Below are 25361 nucleotides of genomic sequence, written 5' to 3'. Positions count from 1 at the left end.
CTCTTGCATTTCTATACACTAACAATGAATGATCAGAAAGAGAAATTAAGGAAACAATCCCATTCACCACTGCAACAAAAAGAATAAAATACCTAGGAATAAACCTAATCAAGGAGGTAAAAGACCTGTACTCAGAAAACTATAAGACACTAATGAAAGAAACCAAAGAAGACACAAACAGATGGAGGGACATACCATGTTCTTGGATTGGAAGAATCAACATTGTGAAAATGACTATATTACCAAAAGCAATTTACAGATTCAATGCAATCCCGATCAAATTACCAATGGCATTTTTCACAGAACTAGAACAAGAAATTTTATGATTTGTGTGAAAACGCAAAAGACCCCGAATAGCCAAAGCAATCTTGAGAAGGAAAGATGCAGTTGGTGGAATCAGGCTTCCTGACTTCAGGCTATACTACAAGGCTACAGTGATCAAGACAATATGGTACTGGCACAGAAACAGAAATATAGATCAATGGAACAAGATAGAAAGCCCAGAGATAAACTAGTCAACTAATCTATGGCAAAGGAGGCAAGGATATACAATGGAGAAAAGGCAGCCTCTTCAATAAGTGGTGCTGGGAAAACTGGACAGCTACATGTAAAAGAATGAAATTAGAACACTTCCTGACACCATTCACAAAAATAAACTCCAAATGGATTAAAGACCTAAATGTAAGGCCAGACACTATAAAACTCCTAGTGGAAAACATAGGAAGAACACTCTTCGAAGTAAATAATAGCAAGATGTTTTTTGATCCACTCCCGAGAATAATGGATATAAAAACAAAAATAAATAAGTGGGACCTAATGAAACTTCAAAGCTTCTGCACAGCAAAGGAAACTATAAGCAAGATGATAAGACAACCCTCAGAATGGGAGAAAATATTTGCAAATGAATCAACAGACAAAGGATTAATCTCCAAAATATATAAACAGTTCACCCAGCTCAATATCAAAAAAAAAAAAAAAACCAAACAACCCAATCAAAAAATGGGCAGAAGACCCAAATAGGCATTTCTCCAAAGAAGACATATGGATGGCCAAGAGGCACATGAAAAGCTGCTCAACATCACTAATTACTAGAGAAATGCAAATCAAAATGACAATGAGGTATCACCTCACAGTGGTTAGAATGGGCATCATCAGAAAATCTACAAACAGTAAATGCTGGAGAGGGTGTGGAGAAAAGGGAAAGCTCTTGCACTGCTGGTGGGTATGTACATTGATACAGCCACTATGGAGAACAGTATGGAGGTTCCTTGCCAAACTAAAAATAGAACTACCATATGACCCAGCAATCCCACTGCTGGGCATATACCCAGAGAACACCATAATTCAAAAAGACACATGCACTCCAATGTTCATTGCAGCACTATTTACAATAGCCAGGACATGGAAGCAACTTAAATGCCCATCAACAGATGAATGGATAAAAAAGATGTGGTACAAATATACAATGGAATATTACTCAGCTGTAGAAAGCAATGAAACTGGGACATTTGTAGAGACATGGATGGACCTAGAGACTGTCATAGAGAGTGAAGTGAGTCAGAAAGAGAAAAACAAATATCATATATTAACACATATATGTGGAATATAGAAAAATGGTACAGATCAACTGGTTTGCAAGGCAGAAATAGAGACACAGATGTAGAGAACAAACATATGGACACGAAGTGGGGAAAGCAAGGAGGGTTGGGGAGGAATGAATTGGGAGATAGGGATACCAAATAGTACACTCTAAATATATGCAGTTTATTGTCTGTTAACCATATCTCAATAAAAGTTCTTAAAAAAAAAGATGTGCTCTCAGTATTTTACTAGGGATTGACTATATTTATACAGAATTGACTGGATTTCGAAGATTTGCTGCAAAAATGCAAAATATCCACTAAAAGTTTTTATTTGATTACATGTCAAAAGGATAATAGTTTAGGTAAATTGGATTAAGTTTAATAAAATTAATCTTTTTTATTTTTACTTTTTAAAATGTGGCTTCTAGAAAATTTTAATTTACATATATTGCTTACATTATGTTTTTATTAGACAGTGCTGGTCTAAGAGCACCATGAAATATCTCTTATGTATTCATACAGCCAGTATATTTATTGAGAAGCTGCTATGTGCAAAGCATTGAACACCCAAGAGGGAACAAGGACAGAATCTCTGTCTCCCTTGCCAAGTGTCCCCCTAAATAAGGAAATGATGTACCCAGGCTTTAAATCCAGGCTTTTGAGCTGTACGAGGTCCCCCACCACCCTCCCCTTGATCTCTGGTTAGAATTCCACATCCTCACCATCCCATAGGGACAGTCATACTATTGCAGGAAGGGGGACCCCTTTCCGGGCCCGAGAGTGGGCTCTTGTCTAACATTCAGAAATGAATGATTCGAGGAGACACACATGCTGACAAAGCAAGAGGCTTTATTGGGATGGGGCACCCGGTGGAGAGCAGGAGGGTGAGGGAGCCCAGGAGGACTACTCTGCCATGTGGCTCGCAGTCTTGGGTTTTATGGTGATGGGGTGAGTTTCCACGTTGTCTCTGGCCAATCATTCCAACTCAGGGTCCTTCCTGGTGGCACGTGCATCGCTCAGCCAGGATGGATTCCAGTGACAAGGATTCTGGGAGGTTGGTAGGACATGTGTTGTCTCCTCTCTCCTCTTGACTTTTCCTGAATTCTTCCAGTTGGTGGTAGCTTGTTAGAGCCACATTCCTTACCAGGACCTCCTGTTGTAAGATAACTTGTGCACATGGTTTCTATGGTGTCTGGCCAGGGCAAGAAGCTTCCATCAATGGTTCCCCTAACAGTACCTACCCCAATCCAGCATCTGTACTTTCCCAATGAATAGTGTGTCCTTAGCATGTTGGATCAGGAAGCAAGCACAGGTGGGTCTATGTTATCACATGCATCTGTCAGGACAGGCATGAGGGGCAACGTGCATATGTGTGGTCTGCCCAACCTCTGGACACACAGAATTGTGTCAGACACACCCACAGAGGGACCAGTCTAGAAAACAGAGTCCTCAGCTTCTCCAATCCTTTTCTCACTCCCTCACCATCTGGTGACCTAGTGCCTACCCACCTGGCCAGAGAAGCCTGGGGTGCTTAGCAGCCCTAGGGGGCAGGAGAGTGTTCTCTGATGGCTGGTAGGAGCGGTCATCTCATTGGTCACTCAAGAAGAAGCAGGACTCTTCCTAAAGCCTGCTTGTTTTCAATTAACCAAAGAGAGAAAATAGATTCAAGATGATAAGGGTGTCAGATTAGGAGAGGGAGGGAAGATGGGAGGGGCCCCGGTGGGCAGGAGTGTAATTACATGGACATTCACATCAAGATTGGGTTTAGCCTCTCTGTGGCTGACTCTTTGGCTCTGACCTTTTATTTCAGAATTGAAATGGAGCTTAAGCTCTTTCCCAAACAACGGGCTCAATGATCCTAATTTATGCTGGGGGCTGTTGCCAGGTGGACTTCCAGGCAGCGTGAATGGCAGGCCTGCTTTTTGCAGATAGTTTCCCTACCTGCGGGGGAGAATCCACTGGGTCAGGAGAGGGAGTGAAAGTAAGGTCCACAGGTCTGGGGATTTGGCCACAGTCTTGAAAGCTGCTTTTGTGCTCCAGGTGGAAGGAAATACGTGACTGGCTGTCCTCTCATTGCTCCCTGATTCAGAGAGATCAGAGCAAGGCATGCAGTGCTCAGTAGTTGGCTCATGTGCTGTTCTAGGTGAGGGGAAGTGTTGTGCAGTGGTTAGGGGCTTGGCACTGGGCCCAGGCTGCTCAGTTCCAGTGCTGACTTGACCCCCTAAATAGCTTGATGACTCTCATTAAATGATGAGATCTCTTGTCGATCCACTTTTCTCAAATGCAAAAGGGTGGCACTAATAATACTATTACTTACCCCACAGGTTTGTTGTGGGGAATAAATGAGTTAATATTTTTAAAGCACTTGTTGCAGACCCAGTACACACATAGTTCTATCAATGTTCTTTGTTACTATTAGCATCAAGTCTTCATAACAACCCAATGAAGTAGTGTATGGGTTTCCTCTTGCTGCTGTAACAAAGGACAATTTGTGGCTTAGAACAATGCAATTTCTTTCTTTCTTTTTCTTTTTTTTTTTTTTTAACAGTTCTGGAGCTCAGAAGTCCTCAAATCAAGGCGTAGGCAGGGGAGAATTGTTTTCTTGCTTCTTTTGCCCTCTAGAGGAAGCCTCGCTTTCCTTAGCTCGTGACCTTTTGTTTGCATTACTCTGACCTCTGCTTCCCTGTTACATCTTCTTCTTTGACTGTCTCCCTCTTGTCTCCCTTGCAATGACTTTGAACCCACTTGGATAATCAAGGGTAAAACTTTCAGAAACTGTGCAAACTCAGATTGGGGCTTGAACTCACAGGTCTTTTAATTGATATCACCCACCTGGTCTCAGAACTTACTGAAGCTCAGGTTCTTTAAGTCTCATTGCAGAAAGAATTCAGTGAGAGACAAAGTGATAGGTAAGAAGTGGATTTATTTAGAGAGATACACATTCCATAGACAGAAGGCGGTCCCTCTCAAAAGGCGAGAACAACCTTGGGCGAAACACACTCCACAGACAGAGTGTGGGCCATCTCAGAAGGTGAGAGCCTGATAAATATGGGGTGGTTAGTTTTTATGGGCTGGGCAATTTCATAAGCTAGTGAGCAGGAGGATTATTCCAACTATTTCGGGGAAGGGTGGGGATTTCCAGGAATTGGGCCACTGCCCACTTTTTGGCCTTTTGTGATTGGCCTTGGAACTGTCACTGTGGTGGTTGGTGTGTCATACAGATGCTAAAGCATTACAATGAGCATATATGAGGCTCAAGGTCAACTGGAAGTCGAATCTTCTGCCATCTTGGACCTAGTTGGTTCTGACCAGTTTATGTCATGTCCTATAGCTCTGTCATTCTTTGAAAGTTGTGCCCTGCCCCCTTCCCTCTTGTTTCTCAGACCCTTTCTTGTTTTCTTCTTCTTCTGGGATGCCTATAATTCGAATGTTGGTACGTTTAAGGTTATCACTGAGGTCTCTGAGGCTGTCTTCTAGTCTTTTTATTTTTTTTTCTTTTTCCTGCTCTGTGGCGTTTATTTCTCCCATTCTATCTTCCAACTCACTTATTCGTTCTTCTGCCTCAGTCATTCTGCTGGTTATAGCATCTAGAGTATTTTTAATTTCAGTTATTTTGTTATCCATTGCTGTTTGTTTTTCTGAGTTCTTATGAACTGTTTCTTGTACTTTCTCTATTTTGTTATTGAGATTTTGTATCATTTTTACTATCATTACTCTAAATTCTTTTTCAGGCATTTTTCCTATTTCCTCCTCATTTATTTGGTCTTGTGGGTTTTTTTCCTGCTCCTTTGCCTGCATGGGGTTTCTTTGTTTCCTCATGGTTGTCCAAGCTTTTGGGGTTGCTTGTCCTGGTGATAGAGGTGTTTATAGAAGACTGTCCAAGCCTCAGACTAATGTCCAAGTATTGGATTAAACGAATATTCAGTCTAGGAAACACATACATGTGTAAGACACAAAATTATTGAATCCGTTAGGACATAAGGCTCTAGAAAGACCTGACAGAACCCCAGTGTGCTATCAGATATTCAAAGAGAAACCCAGCAGAAATTGACAACTGAAACAGAACAAATCAGAGACAAAAGCAAAAGCAAACAAACAACAAATAACACCCTACACATACAAACATCAATCCAGGGAGATTTTGTAAGCTAGGATCAAATATAGAAATGAGCTGGAGTAATGCCAGAGAGAATGGAGATTCTCAGAATGTAATTAGACAACTGTACTAAGAACTAAGATAAAGACAAAAGCCTAATATTAATACCAAGGCACTGGATCATCTGGAGAATAGAGCAAGGAGTCTGAGCAGACCGATAGTGTTGCTTATAAGTATGTTAAGATAAAATACACTTAACATGGCTGGAAGAAAGGGGAACAGAAGAGCGTAATGTGGTTGGAAATATGGAAATAAAAAGAAAGGAATAGAAGTGTGTAAAAGAAAGGGATGAAAGGAAAGTATGAAAGATATTTTGTCCGTACTACCAAAAACTTAGCTAGATATAGAAGTATATAAAAAGGCAAAAAAAAAAAAAAGAATAAAAAATATCCTTAAAAAATTATGTTGTAAAACTTGTAGATCCCTTAGGGCTAAGATCGTATTTAATAAATAAAAAAAAAAAAAAAAAAAAAAGAGAGAGAGAGAAAATAAAAAAGAAAAAAAAATCCAGAACTGATCCCAGAATGGACCAGTTCAATAGGTATTGATACTACTATTTCTGTTTCCTTAGCGTCTCAGCTGTAAGTGTCCTTCTCCTTGCCTTGGGTTTTTTTTTTTTTTTTTTGCGTTATTCTGTGACCAGCAGAGGTTCCTTTATTGTTCGTCTGTAAGCCTCGGTGTGTGGGGAGGGAGAGGGTACAATAGTGGCTCCTTCTCCTGGGAGTGAGTGAGCAGTGGTGCACTGTTGTTTCAGTCAGGCTTGGAGGTGCCTGTTGCAGAGGGCGCTGGTGGTTCAGGCGTACACAGAAAGTCTTAGAGTTGGGCCTCTCTCGGGGTTTTTTCTTTTTGGTGCTGGTTTTTTTTTTTTTCTCTTGGCAGCCTCCCTGCTGCTGGCGTTGCAAGGAGTTTTAATCTAGCCCCGCCCGAGCGCCTGAGGGTGCTTGTTATCCCTGAGCGCCTTAGGTGGCCCGCAGGGCGTCTCTCCACTGCCTGTTGCAGAGGCGCCGAAAGAGAGGGAGAGGCTATGCGCGCGGCTCCTCCCCCCCGCCCAGGAGCCTGCAGCCTCCAGCCGCCATCATGGCCGGGCAGCTCTCAGGGGCCAGCACTCCTCTCCGCGGACCTCCTCCCTCCTGTCCTCTTGGTCCGTCACCCTACCGGCAACAATGTTTCTCCCCCTGAACCAGCTCTCCGGTTCCCACGCTCCCGCTCCTGGACCCTCCGTTCAGCCACGGATCGATGTCTCGGTCCGGGAACGCTGAGCTGCGCTGCGGACCCTCGGTATGTTTCTCACTCCCTCCCGTCTGCCACAGCTCTGCCTCTTCCCCCTCTTTGAGCCCTCATAGATGCCTCCCTACCGGCTATGTCGGGCTCCCCACAGCCCTTTCTGGTGTCCGAGGCCGTCTGCTGGTGTTCAGCTGGTTCTCTGTGGGAATGACTGCGTCCTTCTGTGCATTCCCAATGCATCTGTGGAGAGGGATGCACTCCACATCTCTCTACTTCGCCGCCATCTTTTTCTCCTCATTCCCTCTTGTTTCAATTTCATCTGAAGACCCTGAATGTAATCACATCTGCAAAGTCCCTTTGGCCAAGTAAGTTAAAGTTTTCACAGCTTCTAAGAATTAGGATGTCAACATCTTTGGGGAGCCATTATTCAGACTACCAGAAGTATTTGTTATTATTATTGTTATTATTACACCTGAGACATCAGTATGTCTTCCTTAAAAACAACAAGGGAGGTTTATTTGGGCCATACCCAAATGAAATTACAAATCAAACATAATGGTGGAATTTAAGAGTTGGTGCCAAACAATGATTACTTTCAGGATTGAGTTGTACATTCTATCCCATTCAAGTGGTAGAATCAGATTTGTACCAGGTATGTCTGATTCTTGAATCTTTGTGTGCCAGAAGAAGGGGTGTATTATATCAGAGTCACACAAACATTGAACAAAAAATTAATCGGGGGCCAATGACTTGCCTAGACTGGCTCTCATTTTGCCTTTGGCCCATTCATTCAGGTGAGGTCTCCTGAGGCATCTTCTGTCCTAAGCATTGAGCTAAGAGTATAAACACCAACATGCACTGAATTCACCTTATTCTTCTACCTGCCTCCTGTAACTCTGTGTACTTTGTTCTATATACTGATGTGTTCCTAAACATTGTGTGCAGAGCAAAATCATATTTGAAATATAACATGTATGTTTCCTCTTTAAAGACTCTTCTGGTGGGTCCTTTTGTAGAGCAAAGCTTTGAGGAAGGTGACTGATCAAGGCCATGTTAAAAAATTAAATGTAGCAAATACAGATTTCAAATATTCCAACTCAAGTCTGTGAGACACACATCTTAGTTTTTCTACAGTCATTTAATTTCTGTTAAGGCAGACATAGCTAAATACTTACATCAAAGAATTCCCTTACCCCCCAAAGTGGTTTGTTGCAAAGAATTTCGATGCAGGCAGGAGTAGCATGGAAGTGGGGAATGGCTTTCCCTAGCTCCACCCAGGTTTTCCTCAGATCTGGTAAGGGGTGAGAGAACTAGAATAATCCTGGGGAATTCTAGAGCAGTTTGGGAGTAAGTTGAATGGGAGCTGGACCTACAAGATGGTTGCATTGAGATGACACCTTCATGGACAGATGGCCCCACTAGATATGGTCTCCATCTCCTACTACCAGGATAATTTCATGACACTACTTCAGCCTGTTGGAACTTAGATGCATCCTTGGGGAGCAAGGAAGAAAATCCAAATTGCTTGAAATAAAATTCTTGTCCCTAAAGGTAAAAGACTTCATAAGAAAAATTATTTTCAGTTACAGGGGTAAAAAAGAAAAGAAAATGATATTTTTTACATACCTGATTTTGTGGCCTAAAAAGCCATTCCACCAAAAATAAGTTTTCGTATCTTGAGGTTATTTAAATTGGAAGCCCGTTTGTGTTTACTATATAAAGTCATTTATTTATAATTTAAGTCAGTTAAGAAGTAGAAGATTCTAGAACTTTCCACGTCTGCTCAAGGCCATGAGTATCCTTGATACAAACAGGGAATAGGAACTTAGGGTAGAAGTGAGGAATATCATCTTATTTGCTACTTCTGAACTTTGACTCGGTATTACAACATTTCTTTTTCATGTAATTGCTCTTCCTTTAGCGGAAAGTGCCTGGTGGGTGTTTAAACACTGCTTTGCATCCCAGTAAGCCTAGTCCTCAAATTTTTATATAATTCGGGGTCTGCTGCAATTTGTGTTTGTTTTCCTGGGTGTGAAACTGATCGTGGACTCCACTGGGATGAGGCACTTCACCAGGTAAAACTATCCAAGGGAAGGTGGAGAAAGAAGAATACTAGGTAGTCAAAAACCAGACAAAACACACAACACAAACACTGACACGCTGAAGAGGGATGATGGCTGTTTACCCTGATTTCACATCCCTGGTACTCTGATCCTGATCCCACATAGAACTGGCATTCTGCTCACTTGGGCTTAAAAATTCCACAGAATTTCTAGGGATGCCATTTGTTGAAGTTAAAAAAAATCATTCAATTATCATCTTGGTAAATGGATAGACTATCTGCCACTTGCACAATTAAAAATCCCAGAATCTTTGCTTTCTTGTAACCCAAGATATGATCTATTAGCAAATCCTGCTGGTCTTAACGTCTTAGATTGGGTTCCTCCGGAAGCAAAACCTGGGACGAGGATTTGGGAGCAAGGGATTACTTTTGCAATAGTTCATTTCAAGGAGGCACTCACATGGAGCTGGGGAAGTGAGAGGAGAGAAAGAAGGAAGACAGCACATGGTGGAAGGAGCCCCATCCTGATGGGATGCTCTCCCTAATGCGCGCCTCTCACGGCGAGGCTACCGATCTTTTCAGCACGATTCAGGGAAATTCACTGTCTTGTTTAGAACCCTCCAGAGGCCTCCATGATGGCCACCCTCCTTCCCATGCCATCCTAGGCTGGCATCATTCTCCACCATTTCCTCCCGCAATTGCTGCCTCCAGCCACGCTGGCTTTTTTCTAGTTCTCAAATACAGCAACACGCTCCTTCTTGCTTCAGACCTTTGCATCTACCGTTCTTTTTGTCTGGATCCCTGTGACCCAGGGATAGCTGGGTTTGTTCCTAAATTCTCAAATTCAATGTTGTCGCATGCCTACCCTGTGGGAACAAGTCCCTTTCCACGCACGGTGTCCAATGATTCCTCACCGCTCTGTTTACTTTCTTCATCGCACTTCATAGCATAGTATTTTCACAGTCTGAGAGCATCTCATTGATCCAGCTCATGTTTGTTTTTATCTATTTTCCCAACAAGAACATACGTTCCATGTGGATAAAGACCCCAACCCTCTTGTCTATTATTTCAAGTACATAGAGGAGTGTCTTATTCACAGAAAGTTCTCAGTATTTACTGAACGAACAGGTGAATGAGTTTCATCCTGTGAGTGCCCTGTTCCTGACTATATCCAGGCTAACTCTGGACTGTCGCATTTCATGGAATGACTCTTTCCACCGCGAAAGCAAAGCTCTGAAAGCACAGCATCCTGAGACCATATCCTCACTGCTCAACACGGCTCAGCTCTTCCAATCCCACCCTTCACTTAGAAGACAACATAAATGAAGGAAAATGTAAATCTGGACCCTGAATTAACCTGGATTTTTTAAATCAATGAAATTTCACAGTCTGGTAATTTCTTTCCACCCATACGCCCTCTTTGACACAGGGGAAAAAAAGGCTTTTTGGACAGAACGTTTTGGTCGGTAGAAAATAAATTGAAAAAAAGGTTATAATTTGCTTCATTCTTTGAAACATGATCTTCTCCTAAAAAGAGAGTGGGAACAGGATAACCTGACTTCCTTCTTCTTCCTAGTTCTACTTTGTAAACCCTTCTTGATCCAAATTTATTTATTAAGTGAACTATGTTGATTTACAATATTGTGTTAGTTTCAGATGTACAGCAAAGTGACTCAGATATATATATATTTTATGTGATATATATGTGAATATATCACATAAAATATATATGTATATATGCATATATGGATATATAATATATTATATACATGTATATATATACACACACATATATATTCTTTTTCAGATTATTTTCCACTATAGGTTATTACAAGATATTGAATATAGTTCACTGTGCTATACAGTAAATTCTTGTTGGTTATTTATTTTATATAGAGTAATGCATATCTGTTAAACCCATGCTCCTAACTTATCCCTCCCCCCTTCCCCTTTGATAACCATATGTTTGTTTTCTACGTCTGTGAGTCTGTTTGTTTTGTAAATAAGTTCCTCTGTAGATCCAAATTTTTAAGTGAGCATCTCCACCTCAGAAAACTCCTAAAACAGGACTTGACTGTCACAGCCCTTGGGTTTTCTTTTTGTTTATTTGTTTGTTGTTTAGAAGGGCTTACTTAAGAAAACCACCCAATTGTAGCTTCTTCCAGATAGAAATTTTTTAAATTAATTCATTTATTTATTGGCTGTGTTGGGTCTTCTTTGCTGCACACGGGCTTCCTCTAGTTGCGGAGAGTGGGGGCTACTCTTCGTTGTGGTGCATGGGCTCCTCATTGTGGTGGCTTCTCTTGTTGTGGAGCATGGGCTCTAGGCGCACGGGTTTCAGTAGTTGCAGCACACGAGCTTAACAGTTGTGGTGCACAGGCTTAGCTGCTCTGCAGCATGTGGCAGCGGGGATCGAACCCATGTCTCTTGCATTGGCAGGTGGATTCTTAACCACTACACAACCTAGGAAGTCCCAGATGGAAATTTTGAGATGCAGAGACCAATCCAAAACATTTGGCCAAATATTTGAATAAAGAACGTGGGAAAAATGGCCATTTTAAAAGCCAATATATTATCTGGGCCTTTGGCCTCTGTCCCCATGGAGCTGTGTCCTCCACAGTCGTGAGGGAAGTGAGAATGAATTTTTATACTTGTGAATCCATCTTCACGCCACTGGGAAACCAGTCTTTCCAGCCCCGTGTTTTCTCAGTGGCTGGTTCCTACCATGCGCTCACCTCCCTGTGCAGGGTCTTTGCATCTGCGCTTCCCTCTGCCTGGTATTTTATTTAGGTCACATCCTAGTGCCTGTAAGGAATCCCATGCTTCAGGCCACATGTCCTCAGAGTGGCCTTCTCTGACCTTCTGGGCCACCTTGAGTGTCCCAACAGAGCTGTCCCTGCCCCATCTACCTCTCTTCTGCCAGAGTCGAAACTTTTGCAAAGGTCTGTGTGAAGATTTGATTAATACTTTTAATGGAGGATGCCTGGATCCAGACCTCTGGGTACCATCCCCTGTCTGCCCAATTTCACCTGCTTCCCCTTCCAAGACCCAGCAGCTCTGGCTTTTCCTTAGCAAACCCCACTTCTCCTACCTGCACAGATGCCAGGGAGTGCCTGGAATTTACATCTTCCTAGGGCAGCTCTGAACCAAAAAGGTCCCTAGGAGATCACCCACACCACAGCTCAGCCTTTAACGCCTCCCTATCCTGTTTTCATATCCCATTGAGAAGCTGGCAAAGGCCTGAAGAGGAATTTGTGCACTGGGCTCACTTCCCTGCAAATCTCTTATCTCAGAAATTTCAGACCCTCAGTGCCCTACAGCCTCCAGCGTCCTGGACATAGTTTTTGCCTGTCCAGCCCAGTGAGCCTGCTGCAAGTTCTGGGCTATCACATTTCCTCCAGTCTGTGAACAATACAGTAACACCCCAAGGGGAGAGCGTGGTGGCCAATGTGGGGCTCACCTCTGTACCCGTCCCCTCTCCTTGGGATCTTTGTCCTCCGGTCTTGATTGCTGTGATACCAACCAGGATTCTTGGCCTCCTTAATCAATAGAAATCATAAGAGGCCTGATAAGAAATTCAGATCAGGCTTTATTGGGGTCCCTGCTGGAGCAGGGGCAGGGGGTGAGAACAAACAACAGGTTCCCTTGCTCGCTCCCCTACGTGGGAGAGCTGGTTCCGTATATGTGCTGAGGGTAGGGGTGTGTGCAAGTGTCGGGCCAGAGGGGTGGCTTAGGTGGTCTGCCCACCCCTATGGTGGTGTTGAGGACAGGGAGGATGCACAGAACCCTGCTTTGTCTTCCCATCCCCTGCTTTTGCTCTGGGCCCTCCAGAACTGGCAGTTGGTTTTTTTTTTTTTTTTTTTTTTTGCTTTTTTGTCTTTTTGTATCTTTTGTCCATAATTTGCCCCAACTGCGCATGCATGCAGTTATTTTAGTCCCTTATAGTTTCTTTGTATTTTTTTTTGCTTGAGGAGACGTTTGTCCAGGTGCAAGCACTGAAGCAAAGGGTCCAAGGTCCCAGGTCCCCACCTGTCTCAATCCCAGCTGTTCTCCCCTGCCTCGAAACAGCTGTTCTGTGGCCTTTGGGCCACTTGTGTCATTATTATTTACAGAAGAGTTTGTCCATATGAGCAAGCTCTTCATCACCCTCACAGGAGGCAGCTACTCACTGAGGCAGGCTGGCCATCACCTTGATTCCTTTCACCTCATCTTCCGTGGCTCCGTTTGCCGTTGGGGGCAAGATGTACACTGTAGCCTCCACTTGGAAGGTGCAGGCCAGGCTGCTCTCTTGGCAAGCACATGGTGCTCTTGTTTAAAGGGGCGCCATAAGCTTTTCCTCCAGGTGCAGCCATACTGACAAGTAAAGATTGGGCTGGATTTTAGTCCCCAGTCCCCACTTCTCCTGAGGGGCCCCCTCATGTAGCCCACAGTCTGCTACACGCACGTGGGAGCCCTATCACCTCTGATTGAGGGTTGCAGAACTTTCCCTGTTAATTATACTTAAAAGTCAATATTTGCACTTTGATCTCAACTGTGGAAGAAAAAAGAAATCCAAGCATAAAAACCTACAAGGACATCACTATAGCTCCAATAGGGGTGAATTCGGTCATTCTTTAGAAATTGTTTACAATGCTCTTGGGCTACCTTTAAAATTGGAAAAGTAATTTAAAAGTCACACTTATAATGGTATACTTTCAAAATATGAGTAGGACTGGGCAAAATTATGTCCACCATTTGAAAAAAAACACTGAATTGTGTGTAAGATGACTTATTAATTTTTATTTCTGGGAGGAAGGACCAGAGGCCTTTTTTTCCCCTTTATTTCTTACACTTTTCTTCATTTTCTAGGTTTTGTGTAATGAGCCTGAAGAGCTTTTTTTTTTTTTTTTTGGTCAATTTTATTACATTTTTAACACAAGAAAATATATGTAAAGCTTGTATTAGTATAATAATCAAGACAGTTTTTGGAGACACAGTCATGGGTTTGAGTTCTGGCTCTGCTATTTCCTAGTCTTTTTTCATTTTTTAAACACTTCATTAGATTTTATTTTTTAAATAAATTTATTTATTTATTTATTGGCTACATTTGGTCTTCATTGCTGTGTGTGTGCTTTCTCTAGCTGTGGCGAGTGAGGGCTACTCCTTGTCACAGTACATGGGCTTCTCCTTGCAGTGGCTTCTCTTGTTGTAGAGCATGGGCTCTAGGTGCATGGGCTTCAGTAGTTGCAGTGCATAGGCTCAGTAGTTGTGACTTGTGGGCTCTAGAGCACAGGCTCAGTAATTGTGGTGCACGGGCTTAGTTGCTCCGCAGCATGTGGGATCTTCCTGGCCCAGGGACCAAACCCCTGTCCCCCACACTGGCAGGCAGATTCCCAACCACTGCACCACCAGGGAAGTCCTATTTCCTAGTCTTGACCTTGAGAAGGATGTCCTGAGCCTGTTTCCTCATCTCTGATATGGGGGGTAACACACCTGCCTTCAGAGGGTTGTTGTGAGTGAATAACAACACACAGTCAGGGATGTTTAACAGCGAGTCTGGTCCAGACTAAATGGAATCTCATTATTATTATTCTTGTAGTTATGTTAATATTATTAAAATAATGTTCATAAATTATTGTTGCTCATAATAAAGATTAATGCTAATAAATATTACAGGTGACCTTCCAACACCATGGGTTTGAACTGCGAGGGTCCACTTATATGTGGATTGTTTTCAGTAGTAAATACTACAGTCTCACAAGATTCAGAGTTGGTTGAATCCACTGATTGGGAAACACAGATAAGGAGGAACCACAAATAAGAGGGAGGACTATAAGCTATACTTGGATTTTCCACTGCGGGGAGGGTTGGCGCCCTAACCCCTGCATTGTGCAGGGTCAAATGTAATATTAATTTTTTTCCTTTATTTAAAAAAATTTGTTTATCCATTTGGTTGCACCAGGTCTTAGTTGCAGCAGGCGGCTTCCTTAGTTGCAGCTCTCGGAATCCTTAGTTGTGGCTTCAGGGCTGATTAGTTGCAGCATGCACGTGGGATCTAGTTCCCTGACCACGGATTGAACTCTGGCCCCCCTGCATTGCGAGCACGGAGTTCTAACCACTGCACCACAAGTGAAGTCCCCTGTATTATTAATTAAGATCTATTCACATATAAGAAAGGACAGTTTCTTTTTCAGAGCCTTGTGTTCTGAGACGTCATCAGTCTGACTGGAGTCTACAAGTGACTATGGATGAGCCGGTGGGAGCAGAAGGGCAACAGGGGTGAAGGCACTGCCCACCTCCCCTATCCCCTGCCATTCTGTGCTATAACTGCCCCCTTCTCTGCCTCCACCCTCTGACTGGCAGAGCCTTGAAATTTTGTTAATTACTCAATCCTTGGTGTGCTCCCAGAACCAGGCACACAGCAGGTGCTCAATAAGTGTGTGTGAAATGAATCATGGGATTAGCATCCAAGAGCCAAGCTACCCTTGTTCTACCCGGTCATTTTAACAGGAAGTTAGAACTGGACAGTCTTGCTCTTGTTTTGTCCACCTGCCAGTCTGACAGCCTCACATCACTCTAAAAATGCAGCACCTTATTTGAGATGACACACACTCAACCCCTGTGACCTTATTGTAGCATGGAGCTGACACCCATCCTGGGGAGTCAATCAGAGGTCAGACACTCACAGACTCATTCAGTGGGGTCACAGTCTCACGTCCCAAGGGAAGGCGGGCTTGGTGGGTAGGGCAGTGCTGGTACTTAGCCAGGAAGGAGAGCAGACATCCTTGACAAACCTTCCAGTTTGTTTCAGACTCTGGCAATACTGGAGCTGTGTGCCTCCCTACGTGAGGTCATATTGGAGTCTTTCGTTTGCAGTAAAAGAGACATTTTAAATCCATGACACCCTGATCACCTGAAATGACCAATGGAAAGTTTTTAATGATAGTTGGAGTCACTTCCATAGACCAGCGTGGCCAAGTATCCTCTTTATCCTGAGAGGATTTCAGTTTTAAAACCAGGACATTCCCAGGGCAAATGGGACCCACTGCCCCCTCCCCCCCCCCCCCCCCCCCGCCATCATGGACTCTTAGGTCTACTGAAGCCATGTCAGGCGCTCCCTGAGGAAGTCATCAGCCACTCTCACTGTCTCAGGCTCTCTGAACTGGGGCCACTCAATTGACCCCAAGTGGACCATGGAGGTTATCTGCCCAAGGTCAGCAGCTGGCCCTTTAAAAGTTTAACTCAGGGCAGAAATGAGGCAACCAGCAGAGATCCAACCACAGTCCTCTTTGTCTCTATTTGAAGCCTGAATCTTTTAAAGCAATGCATGAGATAGTTAGGTAAGGAGCTCGATTTAGGAGTGGATGTGGTTTCCACACAAAAGGCCTTTCAGGCTGTTTGCTTTCACTGCACATGTGCAGCCACACTGTGGGAAAACAGAGCTCTCCTGGTGCCTCGATTAAGAAATACACAGGGAATTCCCAGTGGTTGGGACTCCATGCTTTCACTGTCGAGGGCCTGGGTTCCATCCCTGGTCGCGGAACTAGGATCTCACAAGGCCATGTGTCGTGGCCAGAAAAAACCCCGAAAACAAAAAAGCAGTTACAATGTATGAATCCCATTGGTTTCTTACAGACTCTCTCCTAATTATATAGATACTACCCCACCCCCCGGTGTCTCTCCCTCCAAGCAAATCCATGGAGACAGAGGGTAAATCAGTGGTTGCCTGGGGCTGGGGATCTGGGGGGCGGGGGGAGGAATGGGGAGTGAATCTGATGAGAAGGGAGTTTCTTCGGGGGATGATAAAAAATTTCTAAAATTGATGTGATGCCACTCTGTGAATATACTAAAAACCACTGAATTGTACACTCTAAACACGTCCATTTTATGTTATGTGAATTATGTCTCCATATGGCTGTTATTAGCATGGAGGTTTCTCAAAAAACCAAAAATAGAACTACCCTATGACCCAGCAATTCTGCTCCTGGGTATGTATCCAAAAAAACCAAAACACAACTCAAAAAGATACACACACACCCCAGTGTTCATAGCAGCATTACTTACAACTGCCAAGACATGGAAGCAAACTAAGTGTCCGTCAACAGATGAATGGATAAAGAAGATGTGGTACATACATACAATGAAATACTACTCAGCTATAAAAAAGAATGACCTTTTGCCATTTGCAGCAACCTGGATGGACTTGGAGGGTATTATGTTAAGTGAAATAAGTCAGACAGAGAAAGACAAGTACTGTACGATATCACATATATGTGGAATCTAAAAATACAACCAACTAGTGAATATAACAAAAAAGAAGCAGACTCACAGACACAGAGAACAAGCTAGTGGGTACCAGTGGGGAGAGGGAGGGGGCGGGGCAACGCAGGGTAGAGGATTAAGAGGTACAAACTATTAGGTATAAATAGGCTATAAGGATATACTGCACAGCGTGGGGACTATAGCCAATATTTTGTAATAACTATAAGTGGAAAGTGACCTTTAAAAATTATATAAAGCATTTTTTTTAAAAATTAAAAAAATAAAACATTAAAAACATACCACTCTTTTGTCTTCAACCAAAAAATTCTCTTCCCTCAACCAGCCAACAGCAACCACAATCCCACTGAAACTTCAAACAACAGCAAATACAAAAACAATGAGAATAAAAGGACACCTTTTCCCCAGATGAGAGATCCCACAGAGTTTTCCCTTCAATGTCAAGGCTCTCCTTCTTCTCTGATATAAATTGGAAGTTCACAAAGCAGGGGGATCATCTGACTAACAGCATCAGCATCGCCCCGGAACCCGTCAGGAATGCACGTTTTCTCCTGTGACCCTGAGCACGCTCGTGTTTGAGGACTGCTGGTGTAGATGACAGGGGACAGGTGATTGAAGGTTTCCCTTGTTAGGAATTACTCTGGATCAGCCAAGAAATCAAGAGGGAAACAAGCCAACAGTGTATTGTTTTCCTTCTAACCTAGCAGAGAGTTTATTTCTTCAACAAGTTGTACATTTGGCGGGGAGAGGAACTAGCAGGAGTTAAGTGAAATAAGAGACAGCCCACAAGATACTGAGTCGTCAAGCCATGGAAAATGTTTTAATGACAATTGGCATCACAGGTATAAATAAATAGCTCCTTTTTCCTGTCTCTAATACGTGCTAGAAATATCTTTTTAAAAGGTCCAGCTAAGGTTATGAGGCTTTGAGGACCCTTTCTTAGCTATCAATTTTAGTAACCAAAAAAATAAAAACAGGAAGCATCTCCAGTATCTGCGGGCGCCGCCTTGCTGAGAGCATCACGTGAAGACAGGGCATCTTCCTCCCCAGCAGCTGCGGGCAGAATGGAGTCTGGGGGTTTAGGTCCCTACCTCGTGGTCTTCTCTACCTCATATACTTCACTTTGGATGAATGCATTTTGCAATGTGCTGCTTAACAATTAGGCTGCTAAAAAAAAAAAACACAGTTGATTGACAATTTAACATAGATTTTTATCTTTTCTGTTTATGCTGGTATACCCTGCTCAACAAAGTAAGAAAAACAGCCAGGAAAAAAAAAACAACAAAAACCTAACCCTCAAACAGTTTTTTATTCTTGTTAATTTTGTAGTATCAGCATGTCTAGGGATAGATCAACCTCGTGAGGTTGGCGCTGATTACTGGTGGGTCTGGTTTCTCCTGTGGATCTGACCTCATCTTCATCTGGGAGAAGCATCCCCACCACACCAGTGATGGAGACGTGGAGGAGGTCAGGGGAACCCCTGCTGGGCTCTGTGCTGCTGGCTGTGTCCCACTGGTCCAGCCTCTGCCAATGTCCCACCCTCTGGCTTTGGCCCAGTGGTAGGTGTGGTGGTGGGTGCGGTGGGTGAAGGCAGCTTCCCCCCCATCCCCCCAAAGGCTCTGAGAACTCCCTCTAATTGTAGAAAACCCAGCAAATATCAACAAGGCTGGAGGGATATAGAAAAGCATGAACTGTAATACTTAAAGAATGGATTAATTGACATCGTTTCTAAGAATTCATCTGATGTAGGAATATAATTTGTTTAATTTAGGAAAATATACCATTTGACTCTCAGGAATAAACATTCAATATAAACCAAATGGAAGTCTAAGACACAAAGAGAAAAAGCAGGGGAAAAAAGAAAATGTGGAAAAAAGAAAAGATTATTAAGTAAAGATGTAAAAATCCTCAGGGCTATCCAGAGGGGCAACTGATATTCAGAAACCTCTCCTCCCCAAGCCCAGGGTGATACTCAAAGCCTGTCCTCGGAAAAGGGATATTGAATTAAAATGGAAGATGCCTCTTAGCAGGTCCTCATTTTAATACATTTTGCTCCTTTATTAGAAATATAGACAGATGATTACTTGTCTCTTTTTATTTGTCTTTTTGCATTTTTTTTAACAAATACTTTTTGGTAGCTTGTCTGGGTTATATTTTGATCATAAAATAACCTCCCTAATTTGGCCTCGCAGAGTTCAAATGTCTCAATCAGCTCCCTTCCCAGAGTTTATTCTGCCAACTTGCAAAAGTCTGCGGTCATCAACCTTTGATTACAAAAAACGTCCCTTCCCGGCTTCAGAACTCCCAACTCGTTCCAACAATTCAGCCTCAGATCTACTCTGGAACTGAAGGAGGGCGTCCAGGCGTTGGCCCTTCGGCCAAATGGACCTAGGCCTTGTCCTTGAACTTCTCCAGATAGTCTCTGAGTTCTTTGGGGGCGCCCACGCCCACTTCCTGGCACACCCATTTGATGTCATCATCGGTCCCGCCGAGGATGGAGTTCACGGTCGGGCAGCCGTCGTCGGCGGGGATGGTGGTGAAGGTGGTGAACTTCACCTTTTTCCTTTTGGAGGTGGGCGAGTGCAGGGGCTCGTGTTTCTGGTCCCTGCCCTGCCTGCCCCCGGAGTCGGCCGGCCTGGGGACCTGGCTCTGCCCGTGCTTTTGGGAACCTCCGTTAAGCAGGAGGCGGTTGCTCTCCTCGAAGCCCCCCGGCCCTCGGTCTATGATGGTCGTGTGTTCGTCCTGCGGGGGGGACCCGTCGCCCGCGTTCTCCAGGAGCTCTGCCTCGTTGCCCAGCCACACCCAGTCGTGCGAGTGGGTCACGGAAGCCTGGCCCTCCAGGGGCACCTGCTTGTGCCTGTACTTGAGGGCGAAGGTGGCGCAGTTGATGAGGAAGACGAGGATGGCCAGGCAGAAGACCCCCAAGAGGGCGTACATGCCGATCTCCAGGTCGCTCAGACCGCGGGGCGTCTGGACCAGGTCGCCGGCCCCCCGCCCGCCCCCCGCCTGGGGCAGGTCCACCTGCGCGGGGAAGTTGGCGAAGTCGATGGGGATGGTCTGCAGCTGGCCCTCGCCCGCCAGCCGGCCCCCGTCCAGCCGGCTGTTCTTGCCCACCTTGTTGTCCAGCAGCGACTTGGCCGTGGGGCTGCCCCTCCGGAGGGCCCTGTCCTCGCGCTCCGCGGAGGAGCTGCCGTACAGGTGCCCCTCCGGGCCCTTCTGGCGCCGGTCACTGGCGTGGTTCTTGATTTCAGTCTCCTCGTAGTCGCCGCCGGGGCTGGAGTCGGCGTCGTTCTGGCCGAACTTGACCCTGACGCTGCCGACGCCCACGGCCAGGATGCTCTTGCGTTTGGATTTTTGGCAAGCCTCCGCGATGGTCAGGTCCACTCGGACCAGGGACCCCTGGCCCTCCCCTTCGGCCATCACAACGGGCCACCTGGGTGAGCGGGGCTGGGGGACGGACACGACGGCCTCGTCCAGGGAGGTGGCGGTCAGGGTGAAGTCCTTGGTGTCGTAGATATCCAGGGGCGTCACTGAGCCATCGCTGAACTGGAGCCAAGTGCTGACCACAGCTTCCTGCGGGGAGAGGGGCAGTTAGAAAACCGCGGGGGACGTGAGAGGGGTGAGCTCCCTCTTCTTTTGGGATCCTGCCTCCCTCTCACCATCCTAGAACAGAACCCAAAGACTCATGGGCAGGACTTAACCTGGTGGCTGATGAATCTGGGGAAGAAAACATCCAAGTTTCATATCAAGATCCCAGAACCACCTTAACTGAAACAAGAACCGATGTAGACAGGCAATGATAGCTCCAGTGTAATCCTTACCAGGGGAAAAGACCCTATAAAAAGCCCTAACTGAATTCAGGCTCCACTGAATTTATTAACAGAGATGTCACTTGAGCGTGTCCACTGAGACTTCACATTTCCTACCCCTCACTCTGATGCCCCTGCATCCCTCTTATCACGACCCTTGTGATGACACTGAGTTCATTGTGTCCCATTCTCTGCGTAACCCATGGTAACCTCTCCATCTCAAGACCCTTAATCACACTAGGAAGTCCCTTTTGACACATCAGGTGACATATTCACAGGGTCTAGGAATTAGACGTGGTCGTCTTTGGTGCACCTTGATTCTACCTACCATGGTGATGACGGTGGCTAAGAAGTCCATAGTGCTTCCTGGGTACCAGCCCCTGTTCTAAGTGGTTTTTATTATCAACTCATTTAATCTGCACATCAGTATACAAGGGAGATACTATTATCTATATTTCTCATTCTACAGGTGAGTAGACTGGATCACGGAAGGGGCCGGAGGCTCACCCTACGTGATATCCCTAAGTTTGCATCCCTAAGTGACAGAGCTGGGTTTGAGTCCACGCACTTTGTCTTGAGCCTTAACTGTTGCTGTCAGTCTCCTGACTGCTTTTGACTCTGAGGTCACTGACCAGGCCAGGGACTGAAGGGGACAATTGTGATGTGTTTGGAATTCTTCCCAGTCCTCTAAGAACAGGCTCTGAGTGGTCCAATTTTCATTCATCCATCATTCCAGGGACATGTATTAAAAGCCTCTTCTGTGTTAGGTCGTGTGTCAGACACTGAGCAGTTTTTGGAGAGAAGACTGACAGAGAATAAACAATGCATAGGGCTTCCCTGGTGGTGCAGTGGTTAAGAATCTGCCTGTCAATGCAGGGGACAGAGGTTTGATCCCTGCTCCAGGAAGGTCCCACATGCCATGGAGCAACTAAGCCCGTGAGCCACAACTATTGAGCCCATGTGCGACAACTACTGAAGCCCGTGCTCCACAACAAGAGAAGCCATGGTAATGAGGAACCCACACACCACAACAAAGAGTAGCCCCTGCTTGCCACAATTAGAGAAAGCCTAGGTGCAGCAACGGAGACCCAACACAGCCAATAAATAACTAAATTAATTAAAAAACAAAAAAAAAACAGTGCATAGCTGTCTATCGTGGCAGGCTGGGATGTTTCCTAGAGCTGGGCTGGGATGTTAGTTCTGCATAAGTTTGATGTGCTAAGTTTTACAATTTTTTTTTGACTGTGCTGCACAGCTTGAGGAATCTTAGTTCCCAGACCAGGGATTGAACCTGGACCCTTGGCAGTGAAAGCATAGAGCTCTAACCACTGGACAACCAGGGAATTTCCCAAGTTTTACTTTTTAATGTACAGTTCACTGTACAGGGAGGCAGGATGGTGGTTGGAGGTTAGGAGGGAGATAGGTGGGCATTGCTGTGAAGTGGCCAGGATAACTCCTGTTGGACAATCTGATGGATGTTATGAACATGAAGCAGGGAGTAGAGGGGGGAAGGAAATGGGCAGTGATCTCATGGTTGGGAAGAGCTAACAGGGGACATCCCTGGTGGCACAGTGGTTAAGAATCTGCCTGCCAACGCAGGGGACACGGGTTTGATGCCTGCTCTGGACGATCCCACATACTGCGGAGCAGCTAAGCCTGTGCACCACAGCTACTGAGCCTGTGCTCTTTGAGTCCATGAGCCACAACTATTGAGCCTGTTGTCACAACTACTGAAGCCCTTGAGCCCATGTTCTGCAACAATAAAAGGCACTGCAGTGAGGAGCCCACACACCACAATGAACAGTAGTCCCCTGCTCGCTGCAACTAGAGTAAGGCTGTGTGCAGCAATGAAGCCCCAATGCAGCCAATAAGTAAATAAATAAAAATTTTAAAAAAAGAGCTAATGGAACCCTAGGGGTCGGTTGTGGGTAAAAGATCCTGTGTTTCCTCTAATCCTGGCCTCTGGACACCATGGCAAAGGGCAGATGGTTTGAAGTGGGTGTTTTGAATTAGATACACAGATCCACTATTTCCCTGGGAACATTTCTCTTTAAACCAATACTTCCGTGCCTCAGTTTCCCCAACCAAAAGTGAGAATGTGAATACCTAAACCATAGGGTCTGGGATGGTCCTCTATTTGGCTGGACCAGGTTCCATTCCTCCTTTCCGATGGGAGCTAGAACACTAATTTTCCTTTCAGAACCATGTCTTTTCTCCATTCAGAGTCCAAGCAGCATGGGTGGGATGGACCCGCCCTTCCAGTTCCAGAGGTGGGCATGTGACCAAGGTCTGGCCAATCAGAACATTCCATTACCCTGTTCACAGTGATTGGCTCAGGATGGTGCACATGATCCAAACCAGCCAATGGGACTTGATCTCTGGGCTTTTGTTGGAATTAGAGCAGAATTTATTTCCCCTGGAGCTGTTGAGTTGGGATTCAAGCCTGGAACCGGGAGTGGCCATCCTGCAATCACTTAGGGATGATCTACTGGAACCTGAGGCCAGCACAGGGGAGAAGAAAGTTAAAGTTGGGGAAGGGGAAAAAGAATCTTTTTTTAAAAATTAATTAATTTTTATTTTTGGCTCCATTGGGTGTTCTTTGCTGTGAGAGGGCTTTCTCTAGTTGCAGTAAGAGGGGGCTACTCTTTGTTGCAGTGCACAGACTTGTCATTGCAGTAGCTTCTCTTGTTGCAGAGCACAGGCTTCAGGTACACAGGCTTCAGTAGTTGTGGCTCATGGGCTCAGTAGTTGTGGCTCTTGGGCTCTAGAGCACAGACATAGTATTTGTGGCACATAGGCTCATTAGTTGTGGGTTGTGGGCTCTAGAGTACAGGCTCAGTAGTTGTGGAGCACAGGCTTAGTTGCTTCGCGGCATGTGGGATCTTCCTGGACCAGGGATTGAACCTATGTCCCCTGCATTGTCAGGTGGATTCTCAACCATTGCACCAAGAGGGAAGTCCAGGGAGAAAGAATCTTAGAAGCATGTCCCAACAACAGAGAAGACTGGCTGAGTATAAACTAGGCAAAAACTAGGTAAAAATATACAAATAAGAGATGCAAATTCCCAGGAATTCGAAATGAAAAAAGAATGCATACCAAGGTGGTACATACAGGTAACTGTTGCTGAGATGGCTTAAGGGGCACAGAGCTGCTCAGAAGACCTACCAGCCAGTGGCTGGGATGGTGCCCACCTGGGCACATGTCAGAGGGGGATGAGACCTCTTATATAAAGTCAGGACTCTTCTCCATATAGGGGGTGGAGAAACCCTACCCACTGGGCCAGAGACACAGCAACAATGCTTCTTTGTGTGCTGAGACTGGGTGGGAAAACATCTCCCTTGGAAGTCAGACACCCCCCCTCCCACGTATAGCTGGGAGTGGAGTCTGAAGTTATACCACATAACAGCACAGGAGTTGCAAGCAAAGATATTAACTTGAAACTGGACCCATACACATGCAGAACCACACAGAAATTCCTCAGGAACCACATCAAGCAAAGCAACCACAGCTCAAGAGGTGCTCACGATAGGGACTTCCCTGGTGGCACAGTGGTTAAGAATCCGCCTGCCAATGCAGGGGACATGGGTTTCATCCCTGGGCCAGGAAGATCCCACATGCCGTAGAGCAACTAAGCCCGTGTGCCACAACTACTGAGCCTGTGCTCTAGAGCACATGAGCCACAACTATTGAAGCCCACACACCTAGAGCCTGTGCTCCGCAACGAGAGAAGCCACTGCAATGAGAAGCCTATGCACCACATCTAGGAGTAGCACCGCTTGCCGCAACTAGAGAAAGCCTGTGAGCAGCAATGAAGACCCAATACAGCCAAACAAATAATAAATAAATAAATAAATTTATATATATAAAAAAGAGGTGCTCACAATAAAACAATTACAATCCCCAGGAAGGAAGGCTCTACCATGAGAGAAAATCATAAAAAATTCACATAGAAAGATCAGCAGACCAAGGATTTGAGATAATAGAACATATGAAAAAGACTGTAGAATAAAACAAACCAACAACAAAAATTATCCAATGAAACACAATAGTTAAGGGAGTTAAAAGCATTAGAAACCACACTGAAAGAGTGGGAGTGACTGGAAAAAGGTCACAGAGCTATGGAAAGAACCACACAGAACTTCTGGATGTGAAAAACACTCTCGTTGAAATTAATTACTCAGTGGGTAGTTTGAACAGCAGCATTAGACATGGTTGAGGAGAGAATTAGTGTAACGGGAGACTGAGCTGAGAAACTTACCCAGGATGTA

General features: G+C 44.9%; 1 protein-coding gene across 1 annotated transcript in view; it reads right to left on the bottom strand.

Annotated features, from left to right (window-relative positions):
• Positions 1-18925: 18925 nt before the first annotated feature.
• The window catches only part of TMEM132C (transmembrane protein 132C), a 395705-nt gene continuing 389269 nt past the window's right edge, over positions 18926-25361 (bottom strand). Inside the window, exon 9 of the mRNA XM_057744545.1 lies at positions 18926-20857. Within this exon, the coding sequence (XP_057600528.1) occupies positions 19673-20857 (1185 nt within the window). The 3' untranslated portion in view covers positions 18926-19672. The remainder of the gene's footprint in view (positions 20858-25361) is intronic.

This window comes from Hippopotamus amphibius, chromosome 8 (genome assembly GCF_030028045.1).
Source record: "Hippopotamus amphibius kiboko isolate mHipAmp2 chromosome 8, mHipAmp2.hap2, whole genome shotgun sequence".
In the NCBI taxonomy this organism is placed as follows: domain Eukaryota; kingdom Metazoa; phylum Chordata; class Mammalia; order Artiodactyla; family Hippopotamidae; genus Hippopotamus; species Hippopotamus amphibius.
Note: the sequence above shows the minus strand (reverse complement) of the source record. Positions and strands in the feature narration are given on the sequence as shown.